This window comes from Anser cygnoides, chromosome 8 (assembly GCF_040182565.1).
Source record: "Anser cygnoides isolate HZ-2024a breed goose chromosome 8, Taihu_goose_T2T_genome, whole genome shotgun sequence".
In the NCBI taxonomy this organism is placed as follows: domain Eukaryota; kingdom Metazoa; phylum Chordata; class Aves; order Anseriformes; family Anatidae; genus Anser; species Anser cygnoides.
In genome coordinates, this window is record NC_089880.1 from 23,729,518 (window position 1) to 23,749,334 (window position 19,817).

The 19,817-nt window shown below is 46.0% G+C and overlaps 1 protein-coding gene and 1 long non-coding RNA gene across 3 annotated transcripts in view; both read right to left on the reverse strand.

Moving 5' to 3' along the window:
• The window catches only part of TESK2 (testis associated actin remodelling kinase 2), a 77,231-nt gene extending 63,868 nt beyond the window's left edge, over positions 1-13,363 (reverse strand). Inside the window, exons 1-2 of one of the 2 annotated variants that reach the window (XM_048058966.2) lie at positions 13,150-13,363; positions 5,550-5,853 (exon numbers count right to left, since the gene is read on the reverse strand). In XM_048058966.2, coding sequence (XP_047914923.1) covers positions 5,550-5,771 — 222 coding nt within the window. In that variant the 5' untranslated portion in view covers positions 5,772-5,853; positions 13,150-13,363. Of the gene's footprint in view, positions 1-5,549; positions 5,854-7,524; positions 7,684-13,149 lie in introns of those variants that run through there. The other variant, XM_013176363.3, reaches the window with a different exon arrangement.
• A 1,387-nt stretch (positions 13,364-14,750) lies between these two features.
• Positions 14,751-19,684, reverse strand: LOC136791353 (uncharacterized). Its single transcript, XR_010833153.1, has 2 exons — positions 18,197-19,684; positions 14,751-15,504 (listed from the first exon to the last, which is right to left on the reverse strand). It is a non-coding gene; the product is annotated as an uncharacterized lncRNA (long non-coding RNA).
• Between the last annotated feature and the right edge of the window lie 133 nt (positions 19,685-19,817).

The window sequence follows — 19,817 nt, forward strand, 5'->3', positions numbered from 1 at the left end:
CTAAGTTTGTAGCATTGTCCTGTTCTCGTTATTTCACTACGTAGGGAAGGCCATGTCACGCCTCAGGCGCATCTGAGCAAAAACCAACACCCAAATAAAAAATTTCACTAGAAACAAAGACTGAAGGCTGTACGTACAGAGCAGGAGATCCATGTCCAGTGAGCAGCAACATGAAGATGTATGTAGGAGTCCCATAAAACAAAAAATACAACGTAAGTTTTGTGTTACGATAACAAGCGTTCGTGTTGTAAAGAGTGTGGCAAAGCAAAAGGCTAGTTCGGACATGTCATTGTTAAGAACAAAACTAGGGCACTCAGTTTTATGCCCACTTTAAAAAGAAAAAGATGTTGGAGAAGATGTTGGAAAGACTTAAACCTCTATTGCAAAAGCAAGGTTAATCTCAGGGCAGGAAAAAAAACCACAAATTTGGACTACGTAACACATCAAAAGGGTCAAAATATAACTTGATAACGCACATATTTTTTTTTTACAGTGAGGAAGGTAGAGGTACTAAAGACTCCAGCCCAGCCAAGAAACACTAACAATGACTGGGCAGACTAACAGGCCCAAGAGACTTCACAACAGGGAGATTAAACACTAAGCACTGGAATCATTGATACTGCTTTTGAGGTTTTCAGTTCGGAATTGAAGAAAAACAAACCCTGTATTGTATGTCACGCCAGCGTGCTTTAGACAAAATACCAGTTACTGCTAAAATATAATGACCTTTGATTACGTGGCAGTAGGTGTAGATCATCTAATATCTTTTCTAAGCTTTAACTGCCTGAGAAGTACATGATGCCTTCCTTCATTTTCAAACATCCAGTTTAACCATAAGACATAATGGGTAAAGCCTAACATGAAAATAGATATTCATGTCAGACAAAACAGACTTTTTTTTTGGTCAAGCGGCCTGTAACCTTTGTCTCTCAACCTTTGTTTCTGAAGTCCTACGAGTAAATCCATCATTCACCCCATTCTACAGTTCTTACTTTGCATTGTTTATTCTAGATAGCAAGTTCTGTCAAACTTAGTTCAAAGGCCAAAAGAGGAAAGTGACTACTGCTCACCATCAAACATTTCTGCACTGGACTCTTCCTCACGGCCTGAAAATTATAGACAGATGTCAATCAAGAAAAATAGCAATCAAGTCATAAAACACAAAAAAAAATACAGCTCTGAATCTCACTTTTGGGAAAGCCATATAGTAGGATCTCTCAGATTTACCATAGTCATGTTCCAGAGTCCAAGCCCACCAGCATGACGACATGCCTTACAGCCATAGCATCCAAAGTGCTACAAAACATGAATTGTACTGGGTAACGTGCATCAGAGGTAACAGAACTACCAGCTGAGTACATTACCATGCTAGTTAGTATTTTATAAAAAAGAATTATATATGAGTGTTCTTCACAACCCTGAAGCACAAAAAGGCATTTAACCCTGTGGGGATTAGTAGGTGAAATCTGCTGCACAAATGCAAAAATGGGAAAATTGTGTAGCCTGAAGTTCTGCAGAAAGGATCTCGAGTTATAGGGGAGCACAAAACCCATTGCTTGGTGCTTTCAGTAACAGCCCGGGAAGGCCACAGTATGTAAGCCAAAACAGGAGGGCTGATTTCCATCTCAAACATTTTTTGGAGACACCCATGCTCATCTGCTTAATGTTTCAGCTCTAAAAGGTCGTTAATTTTGCATTACATCTCATACATTTTATATTCGCATACTTTTCTTTGCTCATACACTATTAAACAACTTTTTTAAAAAGGTATTATGCACCTTTTCCACTGCTCACATGAACAACTTTCCCAGGCATATGCTTAAGATACAAATGATACTGACTTAATTGCTTTGAATATTTCATAAGATCAGATTATTTTTTCTCTGACAATTAATTTCTAATAGTAGCTCACTCAACTCCTACGAGGTTAAAAGCATGATTCAAGGTGGTCAAGACTGTGGCCTGGTTGACCTGAGTTCTGTCTTCAACTTTGCTCTCTGCTTATCCCAAAGATAATCAGAGGTTAGACTAGCTTCAACAGTTTTCTCAGAGCGCGTTCCCTGACAAAAACAAATTACTTTTCTCCCTGTTATATGCTATCTCCCTGGCTATTGGAAGGGGGAGCTTTCAACAGGCAAGCCCATCATTATGACAGCAGTGAAGTAGCCCCGCACAACAGAATTAGAGTGACACAGATTATTTTGCTCCTGTTTTTGGAATTATCTTCTGATAATACTGCTAATTAGATGGCCAAGCATACTTAAAACAGGAGAACTATCCGCAGTGAAATAACTTTAGTATCCAGGACTGCCCAGGACAAAACCAAGCGTTCTTCCCTGGACATCAGAAGACTTCACCATGCTTCTTGTAACAGTCAAAAAACTCAAATTCTCCAGTGACCACACCTGTACAGCAACACAAACTTCCCAACATGCAAACACAAGCAACCTTGAACCTGTACAATTCTCTGCTGGATCTATGATCCCTGTACAGACAAAAAATAAACTGCAAAAAAGTCCTCTTTTAGCATTCAAAGTACCAAAAGTATTTCCAGTCTCTCTCAGAAGTTCAGCTACGGAATACAGAGCTAACAAGAACCCCTGAAGGAACTTGAATATTTATTACTGGCTTTGAAGCAGAAGATCTATGTGAATGGAGGATCACAGATTTTAGTCTGACTGCTGTTCCTACACATGCGGTTAACATTTATTATAAAATATCTCCTTACACTGTATTTAGTTTCAGCACGATCTCCCCCACAATTACTTATAGCTCCATCAGTCTTTACTAGTCTTCCCAGCTAAGAATTTAAAGCTTTTGGATCACGGCTGGGAAATGAACATTTACAAAAACAACCTTTGCCTAGTTCAATCTAAGAGCAAACATCAATGTTCTGCACTTGCCATCGAAAACTACAACAGGAAACAGTCAGTTGGCTGACTTAAACTAGGCTACTGGTGTTTGATAAAGTTCCGCTTTTCTAAAGTCATTTCTACAATATTCAGCATTCAGGTGAATTCAAATTGCTACGATGACAGCAAACAAATTCAAAAGGCTAGTGTAATATTTCATGCTGAATAAACCACAAAGCTTCGTTTGTGTGAGTAAAGGTGCCCTAGAAATGCTATAAAAACATTCATAGGATATGCAACCATTAACATATACACACACCGATGCTATAATGTATTCATATTCCCAAATTAAGAGAAGGCAATTTCTATCCACTCTGAAAGATTGTATTAAAAAAGGAGTCTCCGCAGAAAAGGATTGAAGGGAACAAATCACTGAAAACAATTGTCAGTTGTGTAGCAAAAGAAAAATCCCAAACCCTCAAAACAGTGCAAGTATTCTTTGTTAAATCACATGAGCAAACCTGATGCATGATGCTCACTAAACAATAGACAAATACATAATTGAAAAAGCTCTGGTGACATTTTTTTCTGAGATACCTTTCACTAATTTAAAGGGAAAGCTTCATTGCTTTGCAAAGTTACTTATGCAGCGAGTTTAGAACTATCAAGGATTCTTCTCAAGTTCAATCGCTTACCAGGGAGCCTGCAGATCAGACTGAACTTTGACTGTGTCAAACCACGAGGCTTCCTTTCCTGGAAGCACATCAAGGTTCTTGCATGAAATCTGATCATCAGCACAGTCAGATTAATGACAGAAGTGGTCAGGCTGATAAACTAGCAAAACAGAAACCTGCCTAAATAAGTGTGGAACCACATCTAAGACAAGGTTGTAATGCATTCTCACCCGTTTGTGCCAAAAGCGAAGGGAGAACCTTTTTTTGAAACTGATGTGAAAGAAAAGGCTTTATCACTCGTTGTTTCCCTGCAGGAGGTCTGTAGCTGTTTCTAGAAAAACAAACACTAAACACCCAGATTACTACCAGCTCTTAGAGTAATGCCGCTGATTGCTGACTCACCCCAAAAGGTGCCTAGCTTAGTTCTGCTGAAAATGGGAATGGCAGGGGAAAGCTGTTCAAAAGTTAGCGGACTCCTTTATGCACAGGAAGGTAAATCAGGTATCAAGGATTTCTCTCAACCAACAGTTCTCAAATAAATGTGTACCTCTGTATGCCACTACCTAACTGAAACAAGTGCTCTCTTAAAATAAGATATTCTTAATAAATCAATAACTATGTATGATAGAAAGTTATATTCTCTTTTAACCATTTCCCCACCCACTCACTCACTTTCATTTCCTAATGATCGGCAATACCGTACCTTTCTGCTGGATATGCAAGCATCTTGCCTCAGGGCACTTTTCCATGATGTTCCTCACCAATGTACGGTAGAAAGTTACTTATTTCACCCAGTAAATCTGTTCACACATGCAGCTGTTTGACTACAACACTTTCTGAAGTCCCAACATACAAAACTTTCTTTCAAAAGAAAGAAAAGGGACTTCAGAAATAAAAACTTGTGTTAGGGGAAATTAAATTTCCATATATCTAGGTAAAGAAAAAAATTTTTGGAGTAACTTGCCTTCACACAAGAGGACATATACATACAGAGATGGGAATGCCTTTGAGCATTAGAACAGCAAAAATAATTTTCCTTTTCTAATTCACATATCTATTCACAGCAGTAAAGCTGGATAAAACGTTTCTTAGTTTAAATTCTTAAAGATCACATTAAGTATCATGGAATGGACAGAATATACCGTGAGATATTTTCTGGCATTTCACTGAAATGGAAATAAGTTGGAGAGCGAGTTCATTTAAAGCCAGGAACTAAGGCAAGGAAACAAGTTATTTTTTGCAGTGCCTGAAAGCCTAGAAGTCAACTCAATGTTGACTCAGCTCCTCTACAATAGACCTTACCAGAACAGTCAAGACATAAGAAATGCTACTGTAAAACTGGAACTTCCTGTACGGTGTCACAAATTGCTTTTCCGTGTCCTTAACCACTTTTCAGATATTGTAGCAGCAAGTCACTGACAATCTCTGAGTTTCTTATTCCTATTATTTACTATGAAGCAATCTCTGACTATTTGAGTTAGAGGTATGGCATAACAAGAAGCAAAGGAAATAGAGAACAGTAGCTGAATGTATTGTAGCTGCAGTGCAACACATTTTGTTGTTTCAAACTCAGTAACTACGTGTAGATCTCCTAACACTGGCACATCTTGAGTTGAGTCAAAAAACTGGCAAAGGAGTAAGAACAATCTCACAAACTTAATAATTGAGCTACATTAAAGACATCCAAACTTAAATATGAGGGAACCAAATAGCCACTGGGGTTTAATACACTACACAAACACAGAAATATGTGGCAGGGACCAAAGATAAACCAGTTATTTTCTAGCTCATGTTATTTCTCACAAATAGCCTCTGCAACTCCCCAAGTAACTTACAAATGATAAAAAAACAGCTGGAAGAGGGACAAAGGAAATAACTGGAGTCCTGCAAGTTCTTCATCACTTAAGTAAAGCCAATACAATAACAGCTAACTTCAGTGAAAGAAGCACTTCTGTTGATGCTCTTATACTTCTCAGCACCAAACACAAAACAATCAACATGAAGGGAAGAACAAAACACACACCTTGAACACCTCCGAGAAGAAACCAGAGCCGATTTTCTCACATGTGAAGTCATCAAGACGGGTTAGTCTGGAAAAGGCACTTATCAGGGCTCTGTACGAAGAGGTCCAAACTCTTCCGATCTGGGATACAGTCCCATCTCCTCCAGTGCCACCGTCAAAGTCCTCAGCGCGCTCCAAGCGTGGTGGAAATCCTGCTATTGAATTCCGCTTACTTCGGTCCATTTTGAAAACAGGCTTTTCTTCTGCTAAGGGAGGACTTCTCACATCTTAGGTACTTTGCTGTCTTCTCTACTCTTGTTGGAAGCTAAAACACAAGAAATTGAGATGGTCATTATTATAAAAATATCTAATCATGTTTGATAGGACTCCAACACAACCAGTGTAAGGGAATAAGAAAAGCAGAAGATATCTTTGGTGTAAAAAAAAAAAAACAAAACACACACACGACCAACCACTCAGTAGCACTAAAAAAGATAGACAATCCAATGAATTTTTCCTTTAGAGTCCTGGAAATATTCTATAGTCTGGCTATTAAGAAATCTATAGGTTTCGAGCTCAAAACTTTAAATGATAACAAAGGGCTTTCACACACACACTATTTAAGTTCTGGTTGCTATAGCAAACAATTAAGCAGTAGGAAATCCACAAAATGTTATTTTCTATGCTACTTCGGTAGCAGCTGGTGACCAATCTAGTGCTATTGCAAGAAACCATTCAACATTAGGGGCTGAACAAAAGATGCCTCACTATAAAAAACAGATCAACTTTCAGTTGACTTATTAGCTGTCAATAACAGTAGCTGAAGCACCCAAAGCTTTGTGTTTGTTTTTTTTTTAAACTTCCACCTATGAATGTTCCAAGACCAATTTCTTAACTAGTAAAAACACAAGTCTATACCCGCTAAAGATCTAGTCCCCAAATTTGTGAAAATGATCAACAATCCTGCTACAAAAACAAAGGCTTCTTGTACGAAACTGCCAGAACAATTCTCTACGCACACAATTTTAAAGCTATATTAATTTCAGTTCAACTGCAAACACAGGAAATAAGATACATTTGCCAAGTACGAAGGGGGAAAAAAGAGAAAAAACAACACTGAGGGAATTTTTTTTCTCTGTGTAAGAGGATGATGAAGTAATCAGGATGACTCTGGAGCCCATCAAATCCAACTTGGATTGGCAAACCTGACAGGTGGCCTACTTTTTTTTTTTCCCCTTTAAACCTTAGAGTCAGGAGGTTATTCATCTTTTCCACACTTAACTGTTCATTTACAGCAATTCAGTGAAGCCCCTGCAAAACCTGAACAAAGTGGGCACTCACAAGGAGGATTTTTTTTTTTTGAGGGTGAATGAAAAACTTGAAGGGGAAGGCAAACTTTTTTTTTTTATATAAAGTGGTAGACAAAATAATCACAAAGCAGGGAGCAGATGAGGCACTTATACTTGTATGTACACAGATGTACAAAACCTGAACAATACACTAAATTTGAAGAGCATCTCAAAAACAGAGGCACACCAGCTGTCTTCTGAATACACAGCAGCCCTGCTATACACATCTTGTACGCAGCGTATCCTTCAGAGATGCTGTGCCAACCCGTCAGAAAGACGCACAGCCCTTCCCTGCCTTCAGAATTAGCTCTGTTGGATTGCATGGAATTAATTTGAGGTTGTCCTCTCCGAGAAGAAACAAAAACTTTTCCCCCCCAAGGCCTGTGCTGGTGTTTATTTCAAGTATCTTAAAACTCACCTCTCTGAATGAGGGTTGGGTTGGGGGGGACGGTATAGGAGAGCCTTATGAGGACCTGGTTAAGAAAATTTAATCTCTACCAAATCCCACATTGCGGCATTCCTACAAAACTTTATGTGCAGACTCCCCCGTGCGTGAGCTTCCTGCACTTCTCAGATGCTAGTACTACATCATCTAACGTTATAGCGTGGCCGACTGCCACAGAGAAGATCAGGATCCAATTTCTGACCTCATATTCCTGCCCCACGAGCCCTGAAGGTCTGGAAACGGTACAGGAGCACCACGGGACGACAAAGCCCGCTCGCTCTTCCCGGAGAGAAGAAATAACCCAGGGAAGCTCCTCAGCTGCAGAGAAAGTGCCCAGGATCTTCCAAGCGTACTCTAATAATTCTTTTTGATCTGAGAGCAGCGAACTAACATTTGGTTGCTTTTCAAGGAGATGAAGAAAGAACTAGCTGTGGAAGGAGGAGAGGCAGGAAACAATGGTGTTAACAAGTCGTTTTCTGGAACAAAAGACAAGTATGGTTGGAGACTGACCAAGAAGCCTGCTGGACTTGAAGAAGCAATGTTTTAGCACTTAGCAGAGCAGCACCCTCCTGCACTAGGCACTTCCTAAGGGAAGGAGCAAGGTTTTGCCCCAGTAGCGCCCAGTCTGACACTCAGTGCCATGACTCCCATGAGGTGCACCCTGAAGTTTTTGCAGACACACACCCCCCCCCAAAACTTAGTGAAACAACCCATCTGCATTGCGACCCAGCAAACAAATCAGAGCTATATCAAGATATATCCAAAAAATGAGACAATAAGACTGCTGTTTTCTAGCTAGAGGAAGACACCAACTCAGGTAAGTGATATTAAACAGGAAGAAAAACCTACCTCTGTCTTAAGCATCCAGATACCATTAACAGAAGATCAGCTCCCCATATACTCTGCTTAATCTACTAAAAAAAAAAAAACACCCTCACACATACACATCCTTCTGATTGAAATCACATGGCAAACTCCGCAAAACTCCGTACAAATCTCACAATGAAAGAAGAGATTCAAAGCACTTCACACAACATAAATCCCAAAAGGCTTTGCCATCTGGATTCCCAAGTAACCCGTCCCTTCAATTTCTGCCTGCTAAAGCTTGCCTTATTTCCAGACAGCCACACGAAATCCTTGGAAATTATTAGGATAGAGCTCCATTTGTCCAACTTTCTGCCCAGGACTGCATACACAGAATTAGAGGAAAATTTCAAGTGGGCACACTTCCAAGCGGGCCTCCTGTCATTTTGGCCAATTACACTAATGATCACATTCTCAGTCAAATCAACCAAGGTTTAATTGACTGTCAAATCAGTCTGAGGTACTTTAATTTACTACCTTGTATGATTAATTAAAGTGCACTGAGCAGAATGCAAGACCGACCTGCTGCAGATCTAAAGGCTGTTGGGTTTGTTTGCTTGTTCTTTAATACTAAAGTTCAGCTCAAAGATTCTTCAGCTGTGCTCAAGGACCAGCTAAGAAAAGACACCGAGCACTCTAAAAACATTTCCCGATAAATTTTCCAGCTTCCAGACCGCTTTTTTTGACATCCTTACCACAACAAAAATGCACCCCACTCTGCCAAGCCAAGATGTTTTAGAAACACATTTGTCAAAACGCGGAACCTGCCCCGCTCATCCATTCGCTATATTGCTGAAAAGCACAATTGTAGGTTTCATACTCTACCACATTTTAATTTCTCGGTCTAAAAACAAACCTTGAAGCAAGAAACAAACAAGCCAAGTTAAGAGTACATTAAGATCAGTTTCTCCGCTGCATGAACACATTGGGTTTTGAGTTGTGGAACTGACTACAAATACTACCAGCATTTACTTGGTTAATGAGGGGGTTGACTTACAAACCCAATGTCTAAGCCTGAAAACATGTGAAGATGGAAACCCCACAACAGCACATCAAGTTATATCCCGCACATCAACGCAGAATGAACAAGTGAGATACATTAGCCAGTGCTTAGCATTTCATACCGTTCGTAGACATAAAAACAGAGCGAGCTTCTCAGCTTCAGCAGCATCCCTTTAATGCCTCAGGGTGCAAAACAAGATCCCTCCAAAACGGTTTCAACTCATTACCGACACTTTTTTTTGTCCCCGGTATCTTCATAACACGTGCATATTTGCACTTAAAAGTCAAAGTTTCCTAAAAGATGGCCCTAACAACAACCATTTTTAGACACAGAAGACTGTCGCTAGGCATTCAGCCTGGAAAGCCATAAATCTGGTGGATGCATGTTATTAATTTGAAAAGGTTTTCTGAAGAGCAAGATGCCAAAGCTTTGACATAAGACATTTGCCAAGAGTTAACTATTTAAACCCATAGTCTGATGGAGTTTAAAAGCCCAGCACTACAAAAACAGGGAGGAATTATGCTGGCAAGTGCCACTCAACAGCATAGCTGGGAGGCGAGGGGGGAGAACTCCCTCTAGTAACTTGCAAATTTCAGAAAAGCTTCAAAGGATCGTAAAGAACAAAATCTTCCAGAGACTGAATTGACTTTGAGGTCATTAGCCTGGAGGAGAGGGGAAAAAAGGGGGGAGCAAAACATAAGAAATCAAACTAAATAGGTAAGGAGAGCCAAGCTCTCCACAGTTCCTAACTGCAGTAATTCACTGTCCTAACAGAGGAAAGGTATTTGGTTTGTCCCTAACTTGGCTTCCTGTCTTTGGGAGAAAGGTAACATCAAATATTTACAGACAGGGTAGCTACCAGCACCAGGGCTCGCACTGCGCTTGGCCCAGCTCATCCTGAGGCTGAAATCTTTTCTGCCTGCTTATTGGGGGAAGTCACCGGGTCCAGCCTTACGTCTTAGTCACAACACGACACTTGAACGTGAAAACCCCAACATTTCCTACTTTCATTTCGGTAATATTTTGCTTTAATCGCCTCTCCCCTGCTGGGGATAGTTCTTAGCTCTGACCAGCACCTCCACAACATATACCTCACACGGCTAGGGGTGGCACTACGCAGGAGAGACCTGCCTTAGCCCAGGGACGGCGACACCAGCCCAGAAACTGGGAGCCTGCTAAGCCGCACCACGGTTTTGTAATGCAAACAAACCTCGCAAGAGGCTGAGCTGAAACAAACAGTTCACTTATTTTGTGACTGCAGCCAAGTTTGAAACCAGAAAGAGACGAGACATTAACTTACTGCAAAGCCTGGGCTTTGAGACCAACGCTGTAGGTTTAAAAATACTCGTATAAAGCACGGGCATAAAGCCTGGCACACACTGAGAAGGCAGATAATTGGAAAACATACAAACAACAAAAAAAAAACCACTCGATCCTTATGCCCACAGTAAGGAATTGCCAACAGCTTCTCGAGTCCAAATAAAAAACAAAAGTGAACCTGTACAGACGGGCCTTGCAAAAATCTGTTTGTCTCCTCGCCTGGCTGTAGTCACACCAACGCACAGGGCAGCCTCTAACGTAGTGGCAGAGTCAAACCATCACACTCAGGTAGATCACACACAGTACACAGCTGCTGCTTCAAACAGACAACCTTAATATATTCTGTTTGCCTAAGAAAACATGAAAATTGCACGACATCCCGAAGGCAGTGGCCTTCCCTATGCTTCTACAGGGCTTGGTAAAGACGCCAAGAAGCAGCAGGCTGACGTTTGCTTAGCTCCCGACCAAAACAAAGGGAATCGAAGCCTTTCTATTTTAACACCTCTGTAATCAAGGGATCCCCCCAGCCGCCCCGCCAGGTTTATAGCTGAGGGCTGAGAGCTGTCTGCAGGGTTCTCACGGCAGGCAGGAAGCAACTCTCCGTTGTTTCGGTGCAGCCGGCGAGAAAACCCAGCACGGCAAAGGCGAGGAGAGAGAACAAGAATGCTTGAAAGCGGGGTGAAACTAAAGAAAGCAGGCTGGGTTTCATATCTGACTGATGATTTATACGGCATCACAAAAGACAGACAGCATTTGCACCTTCCATCTAAAAGTGTAATCACCACAGATATTTAAAATGCATCATTCGAATACAGCTGAAGCTCCAGCCCGTGTTCCTGGGTTCAAGCCTCCCTAAGACACCCAGTACCGTGTCTACGCCAGGTACTGGCAGCACAAACACAACAGTAACAGGGTCCCTGATAACTCCTCTGTGACCTTTTGGAGAACGGGGCATCCCAAATCTGCTGCTGTGTTATTGGAGACACCAGTGGTATTTACACATCAACCTGAAGCACCTCGGGTACCGAGAGGAAATCTATAGCTCACAGCTGTGAGCCACAGACCCGGAGTGTATGAAGTCGGGCTTCAAAAGCAAAGTTATTTCAAGCAAATCCCCTGCTGGTTGCAAACGCTGTCACAGCTCTCCAGTGCAGGCGAGGGGACAACCACATAAAAAAGTGGCCTAGCCACTACCAGAAATGTGTTCAACTTAAGAAAAAGTGACAGGGCCATATGAAAAGAAGCTTACTAACTAAGTCAAAAAGAGGACTTGGCAGCAGACAACAGATGGAGCCACCAGGACACAGCGGCTGATTATCAGATGTACTTACTGATAAATACACAACATGAAATGAATACACTAAGGAGCTAATAAGGAGGAAAATGGCTAAAAAAAAAATAATAATTATAAATGTTGATCATTTTCGATCTTGCCTAGAAGAGCACTTTTTTTGTACCAGGCTGCAAGATACCACGCTACAAGGATAAAATAAGAAGCGTTGCCATTGTGCAAATGCATGGTTTTTGGCTACAGGAAAAAAAGGAAACCTATGACGCGAGGGAACCACAAGCTTCACTCTTTCCTGCAGCAGGCACAGAAGCAACATCCCTCTCCCTTAGCCCTGCATTTCTTTCATGCGTTTGCAAAGTCACTTGCATAAAGAATCACAATGGCAAAAGCACACGTACGAACGTGGAGGGTACAGCTCGGTTACAACAGGCCCACACCACCAGAACACTGCATTTGCACCAGTTTTCTCCTTCCACAGCCTGTCCCTGTCTTCTGCTCCGCTCCCACCGCCAGCTGTTCATCCTAACAGAAGAGCGGGAAAGATCTAAGCGAGGGGGGGAATAAAAACAGAAAACCCAACGCAGGAGGGCAGACACTTGGCAGCAGGTACAGGAGCACACCCAGGTACTTTCAGTTCTAGCTAATCGTGCTCTGTGTACAAGTTTTATGTGAAAACAAAACAAAATGGACAACAAAGTAACACAGCCGTGTCTACAGCTGCACAGTGCAGTCCTGCACAAGTCCAAAAATGACACTTTTATTGGCCTGTCAGAACGCAGCATGCAACAATAATTTCCAGAGTTGATGACTAAATAGAAACCCTTACGACTAACCCACTGGGCATATCAGAGCTCCTCGTAAAACACCTTATCTTCGGCTGTAAATTCCACCGCCTCACTAACCCCGTGGAACTGTGCATCTGGTGATTTTGCAGCCCACGAAGACACCCTACGCCTCCGATCCCTACTAGAAGGTTAGTTTTGAAGAAATTATTTCATCTGGAGCACGAAGGCTGCCCAAAAGCCAGCCTCGACATCAGCTGTAAGGGTTTTTAGGAGGCCATAAACGTGACTAGAACTCAGCGCGGTGCTCCCGAAGGCTCAGCTTCCAGCTCCCCAGGCACCTCCTGTCAGGGGACCCCAGGGGCGAGCCCCCCACCTCAGAGCAGGGCAGCTCCCCCCTCAACGCGGCGACCCACCCGGACCCTGCAGGCCCCCGGGCAGCTCCCCCCCAACCCTCAGCCTCCTCTCACGCCTCCTCACGGGGCAGCGCCCCGGAGCCAGGCCTCCCCCGCCGCCACCCTGCCCAGGCACCCCCCGCGGAGCTGCGGGGCCGCCCCCGGCCGTTACCTGAGCAGCGGCGGCGGCGCCAGCGGGGCCTGCGGCCGACGGGGGCTGTCATGGCGGCCTGCCCGGCTCCTCAGCGGCCCGCCGAGGGGAGGCGAGGGGGCCCCATGTGAGGAGCGAGCCCGGCTGCGGGACCCGGGGGCCAGGGAGCGTCGCGGCTCCTCCCTCTGCGTCCGCCTCCGCCGCCACCGCCACCGCCACTGAGCCGCCCCCAGAGCCGGGGCGGCACCCCGACACCCACCGCCCTCCCGCGTAACCAATCGGAGTCCGGAGAGGGTTGATGGACGGCGGGGTGCGGCCAATGGAGGAGGGGAAGGCAGGCGCGGAGGGGTTCGCAGGTAATCCACGTGAGTGCCCTTTTCTAATTGGCTGAGGGGAGCTTGAGAAGCAGGCAGCTCGGCCAACGGGAGCAGGGATGACAACTCCCAGGACGATAGCGGGAGCCAGCGGCAGGAAAGAGAGAGGGGCGTTGCTAGGGGCGCCTCACTCTCATTGGCCAGCCTTTGAGGGCGGGTTATAAATAAGAGAGTTAGCCAGTAAGAGCGCGGCGCACGTTCTGACGGACGGGCAGGAGAGCCAATCCCCGCGTGTTTATAGGCAGCGGTGGGCGTGAAGCTGTCAGCGGGCCCAGGTGCTCATGGAGGCCCCGCGGCCTGGGCACGGGGCAGGGGGGGTTTCCATTGCCCTGGCGCCTCACGGCCTCCTCCTGCCCCGGCGTTTAACCCAAACTGATGTTTTCTTCCCTGACCTCATCCTTGGCAATATCTGAGCTATTTTTACTGAAACTCAAAAAATAAAAAATAAATAAAAAAGTTCATCTGTTGTAGAGTATTGTATTCAAAAAAACGAATCCCAAGCAATTCAAACTGCAGGAATTATAACCGAAAATGTTCTCAGACAAGAACGCGGTGCTCAACCTTGCGATATTAGCAATATGTCCTGTTTTCTCATTACCCTTCATCATTAATTTTGTATCTAAGCTTTTCAGCTTGATCCAAAACACGCTCGGGGGACTTTCGTGTTGGAAACATCAGCACCAGTTCTACAGATAACAGTGAACAGAGTTTTACTCTTACAGCTGGGATAAAATCCCTAATCTGCGTTTTACCGACTGAATTTAGTCTTAGAATTTCCACCCAAATTTACAGTGAGATGTTCTCTGTAAGTTTAACTGAAAAAATAAAAAATAAAAAAATAAAAGTAATTCTGCACAGGTAACAGATTAAAAGTGCTTTGTGTGGAAAAAAAGATAGTCTTTTTTTTTTTTTTGATCATTTGTTTCATTTTCCTCCTGGATTTCCCTTGCTAACAGTGATTTTCCCACACTCCCAAATGCTAAATACCAAGTATGTGCAAATGTCTATTCTAATGACAGCTCAAGCACAGGGTGCAGTGAAGCTTTTGTAATTAAGCCATTAAACAATGATTAGCATATCCATCATATTTTAATCTGTGACTGAACAGGTGGAACTACTCGGATCTGTCAGTCTGCTCTCTGACACTCCAGGAGAACTGAGCTCCAGAATGGGGCTTTTCAGTAAGACCAATCTTTTAGGACTTATTATTTAGAGTTAAATTTCAGCTCTTTACATTTTGCTGGGGTTTGACCAAGCCAGTTGAAAAGACTTCACGCAGCACACGCCGAAATATCTCGGTTTCCTTGGCCATTCTCTAAGTCAGAGCGCAGCTGTCCCTGCTGCTCTGCACCCTGTTTAAGTATCAGTGCCTTCCAGTTTCATCTCCCTGTGCCCCTAGTCCTGGCTGTGTTGGAAGCTATTAGTTAGCTGCAAGATGACATCTGGTGGCAGGTTTTTATTACTTCTCCTTTTGGGATCTAATCGCAGAACTAAAGCAAGTGAATCATCTTTCCCCAATTCCCTGTCATAAATTTCATCTCTTTCCTGCTTTCCAGACAAGATACTAGTTGCTTCTGCTTTCGGTCTACAAATGTCTTATTGGTAATAAGCAATAAATAAACATTTATCTCATGGGCTGGCGCAAAGTTGCAGCATTAATATATGCCAGTGTGATTCAGTAAAGTTAAATCGCAACTGGAAACGCATAACACTGCATGAGGTCCTGTGATTTATATCACAAACAATCCATGTTTTGAGAAGGCCTGGGAGATGGGATAGTCTTATGAACACTGCTACCACCTTATCTCAAAGGCAACGCTTGTGTTTTGAAAGCGGAAAAGAATGGGTTTTGCTGATGACCACATGTGCATGTACAGCAACAGCAGAAACTTTGTCTAAGAAAGTCCCCCTGTCCTTCCTTGCAGCTGGCAGAAATACCCAACAAATCCGTAGCTTCAATATCTGGAGAAGATGGGTGGCTTTTTTAGTCTCCTTCTGTTTCCTGGAGAGAGAAAAATGAACGTCGTATTAAAAGACACTTCAAAGGGACATATCAAAGGAAAAGTCTTGCGGATGTTGCGGTGTACTTCGATCTAATCACCTCTCTCTTGCATCGAAGGGTCGCACAGCCTGGGAACAGGGCAGGAAGCTCAGCTCCGAGCAGGTATTCCTCTCTCCTCCCCCTGCCCTGGGCTGGCTGCCCCACGCGGAGATCAGCTATGCCAAAAAGCAGCTCTGTGGCTTGCGGTTTGCTCCACTGCTTTCTCGGTCTGACTCTTCCTCAGACAGATCACTTTGGCCTTATAAATATAACCGGTTTGGCAAAAGAACAGCCAAGGATTTTACTGCCACTCACAGGGTGGCAATAAAAACAGGCATCAGAGGTGGATGAGAGCATGGGAGGGGGAATTCCCTTCCACTGGGCTTTGGAAATGCCCCGGAGGCAGAGAAGTTTGGGAGGTTTCTCCTTCCCAAGGAGAAAGATGTTGCAATGAAGCCACACAAGTTTGCTTCCACGGCAGCAGAGCAGGTGTTGTCCCCAGCAGGGAGGTTTTGCGGGGGGCAAAATGAAAGAAGTATCAAGCAAAGGGGACTGCCTTTCTGCCTTCCCAGAGGAACAAGGTAGTGGGTAACTTCACAGCACTGTGATGAGAGCAGGCATTTTAGTGACTTAACCCATGAAGCATTTTATGTGATGAAGCCCCTCAAGGAATAACATCCTCTTTAGACACCAGCAGAAATCTGAAGTCATTTCATGGGAGCCAGATGAGAGAGTCCCAGAGGGACTGCCTGGAATTTGCCCCTTGCCTAATGTCAACACTGTCCCTTTTCCTGCCCTGTGCTAGGCGGACATTTCATGGGACAGCCGCAAGTAACGAACCCCGTAGGCTCACAGTCACACACCAAACCCCTGAGATTTCAAAAAGCATCCCAACCGGCTGCCCTGCAGGAGCATCCTCCCACCCTTCCCTGCCTTGCAGATGGCCTTTGCAGACCGAGGCGAGGCTCCTTCATGGATGAGAGGGCATTTCCCACCGCTCCGAGCAGGGCAGCGTGCGGCAGGGGATGTGTTTGGACCATGCACTCCTCACCGTGTCCCAGCCATCCTCATGGCTGCAGGGAGGGCTCTGTGGGGATGCTTGCACGCTGTCCTCTGCACGAGGATTTAAATGTGTGGTAAAGAAGAGTACAGTGATGCTGTCCCACCGCCCATGAGGACAAGGCAACCAGCACATCCTCATGTACAAAGCCGTGCTGCAGCATCCCCTGTCAGAGCATCCTCCACTCTTCTCTTCCACGAGGCTGCCAGCACAGGAGGCTGACAGCAGCACAAGGAACCGAAGAGAGCTCGTTTTGGGACAGATGGGTACTCCCTGCTAGGCAGATGCCGTGCTGTGACCGGTGCCGCAGCCTTGTCCTCCCAGCCTGCTCGTCGTGGCCATCTGCTGCCTTGGCTGGGGCTCAGGGCCCGTCACGTTGCGGCAGTGCCGTAGCAGGGCTCCAGCCAAGCTGCCGGTGGTGCTGAGGTTATGGAGTGGCGCTGAGCTGGATGGCCACAAGGACGTGCAAACAACGGGGCGGGGGGACAAGACCGACCCCGAGCCTGGGAGAGCCCCTCAGACCTTGCAAAAATACAGGCTTAAATTTTAGGTTGCTCTGTGGTGGGGTCCCAAAGAGACCACAAAGGCCCGGTAAGCACCAAGGGCAGGGCAGAGCTCTTCAGTTCATCACCCCCGGTCCCCGGGCTCAGGCACCTCCTTGTTCCCCCTGCCTGAGCTTCCTGCAGAGCTCCACAATGTGCATGCATCCAGACCCCTGCTCAGCTCCCTTACATGCCGCTCAGCTCAGCAAGCCCCGAGCCAGCAAAGTCCCACTGTTTATCATTCCTCTCCCCAAACAGTTCTCTATCTCTGGAGCTTTGCTCTCCGATCTACTTTTTTGTACCCATTTTGCTTCCCCCTTCTTCCTCTGCCGGGGTGCGGAGCAGCGCAGGGCCGTCGGAGAGGAGATGAGTCAGGACAGATGCGCAGGGGAAGGACAAAAAGCTCCCAGCCTTGAAGTCAGGTTCACTGCCTGTGTCACTGTTATTAAAAATAGATGAATGGCAGCGCTCTGTGCAGCGGAGGAGTGGCAGAGGAGATGTACTCTCCTGGGCTGCCAAGCAAATGCTCCTTCTGTCTGCCTGCGAGTCACCCAGCAGCATCTTCTGCTCTGGCAAATTCTTTTTTTTTTTTTTTCTCTGACTCATGAGATTTAATTTTCCTTTGATTAAAAAAAAGCGGTTTTAATGTTTCAGGCTTGGAGAGGAGGAGTGACTCACCTCGGCTTCTCTCTTCTGCACCAGGCAGTCAGCTCCCAGCGAGCTGAAACCCGCTCCCTTAAGGGTCATTTCCCTTTGGGAGCAGCCCCTCTCAGCCCCGCAGCACTTCTGGAGCGGGGAGCAGCCATCCAGGGCTGCTGCTCCGGTCCCTCTACCCCAGCCCAACACCAATCATGCCCAACCATCCCCAAAAAGCAGGTTTGCCAGGTGACACAGGGCAAGGCCAGCACAAGATGTGCACCATTAGTGCCCCACAGAGACCCAGCCCCAGCACCGAGCTGGTGCCTCTCTCCCAGGCCAGCATCTCTCCTCCTCCTCCTCCCCGTGCCCTTGCCTCCCCCCAGCCCCTTTGCTCCCACTATTTTGTACTCACTTATTTTCTGTTACCCTCTTCTTCCTATTGAATGAAGATAATCAGAGTTACCATCCCTGGCCTGCTCCCTGCCTTGGCCGCCAGCCAGAAGCAAAAGGACAGGAACTAAATGAAGCCTCTGCAAAGAGAGTGAGACGGGGGCAGAAATCAGTGCCGCGGGTTTTGGGCGTGAAACTTTCATTCAGGAAATATTCCAAGTCCTCAGCTCTCTTTGCTACTCAGACCTGGCTGCTCTACGTGCTGATCAGTTTTGCACGAGTGTCTTTGATCCTTGAGAACATCCCAGGGGACTAACCCTGAGCAAACCACAGCCCCTGCGTGATCCACGCGCAGAGGACTGCCACCCGCCGTCTAAGGGGAATATTTCTCTCCGTTCATGAGAAATCGGCAGTGCTCCAGCAGGACATTACAAAGTGCTCCCTCGTTTTGTTCCCCTCTCTGCGGTGGGGAAAGCATCACGCCGACACTGACACATTTCTCGCTCCCAGCCGCCCCATCCCTGCTATGGGGAGCCCAAGGTGTCTCATTAATGTGTTAATCATAACCCTAATGAGGAGTGCCGAGATCAGCTAAAGTAATAGCGTTGGCCTGCAGGGGGGCTCATCTGCACGGGTTTATCGTGCTGCTCACCAACCCCTTTGGGGAACGCCAGCCCAACGCTCTCCTTGTCACCCAGCTGTTGAAAATCCCCCGTGTCACATACACACGCTTAATTAAAGCGGAGGGACCCACAACCTTGACGACTGAGAGCCGCTGTCTAGAAGCCAGCTGAGACAGATATAGCTTCGGTGTCTCCGGAGAGAGACCAGAGAAGCGACGTGAGTCAGAAGCACGCGGGCGTTGGACGTGTGCGTGGGTCGCATCCAGCCGAGGTCCCCGGGGTGCGCACCGCGAGGAGCGGAGGTGCCCCGGCCCCGCACACGGGGCTGGGTGGTGCCCAGTGCCGGGCAGCAGAAGGCTCCTGCAACTTTCCAAAATGTTGTAAATGCGCTTCAAATAATTCCCCTTAAGGACTGGGAAGTATGTAAAGGCCCGATTACTTCTGCCTTAACGGGATGCCAGAAAACAGCGCGTCTACTTTGGGTGGCAGTAAGAGGTTAGAAATACATTTCCAAGAAGTGGTGGGAGATTTCATGGGCTTTTTGAAAGAGCCCATAGAAGACCGCGATCAGCACTGCTCTGGCACAGTCAGATCGCCCCCGCTCTCTTCTGCCTGCCCCCAAAATGGAGGCAGAGCTACTGAGAAGCCGTGTTGGAGGGGGAAGGTGACCGCTGGCGGAACAAAATGACCTATTTCCACCTTCCTCTCCTGCACCACAGTGCTGCAGGCACATGTACCCAGGTGGGGGAAGGGACCCAAAGCCCCCCTCCAGCAAGGCAGCCCAAGAAAGGGTCAGCAAGGACAGTGCCGTGGCCAAAAGTCACCTTCCCAAATCAGAGGAGCCCAAAACCTTCCTTACTGGTTTCTGTGAGTGCAGACGGGCAGGACGGGAGGGCTCGCACCAGCTGGGGCTGGAGGGGAAGCAGAGTGGCCGAGGGATTTGCAGGGGGATTTTTGGTCCTTCCAGAAAACAGCCCAGGTTGCAGGGTGCCTCGCCACAGCCGGCTTCGTACTGGGGCT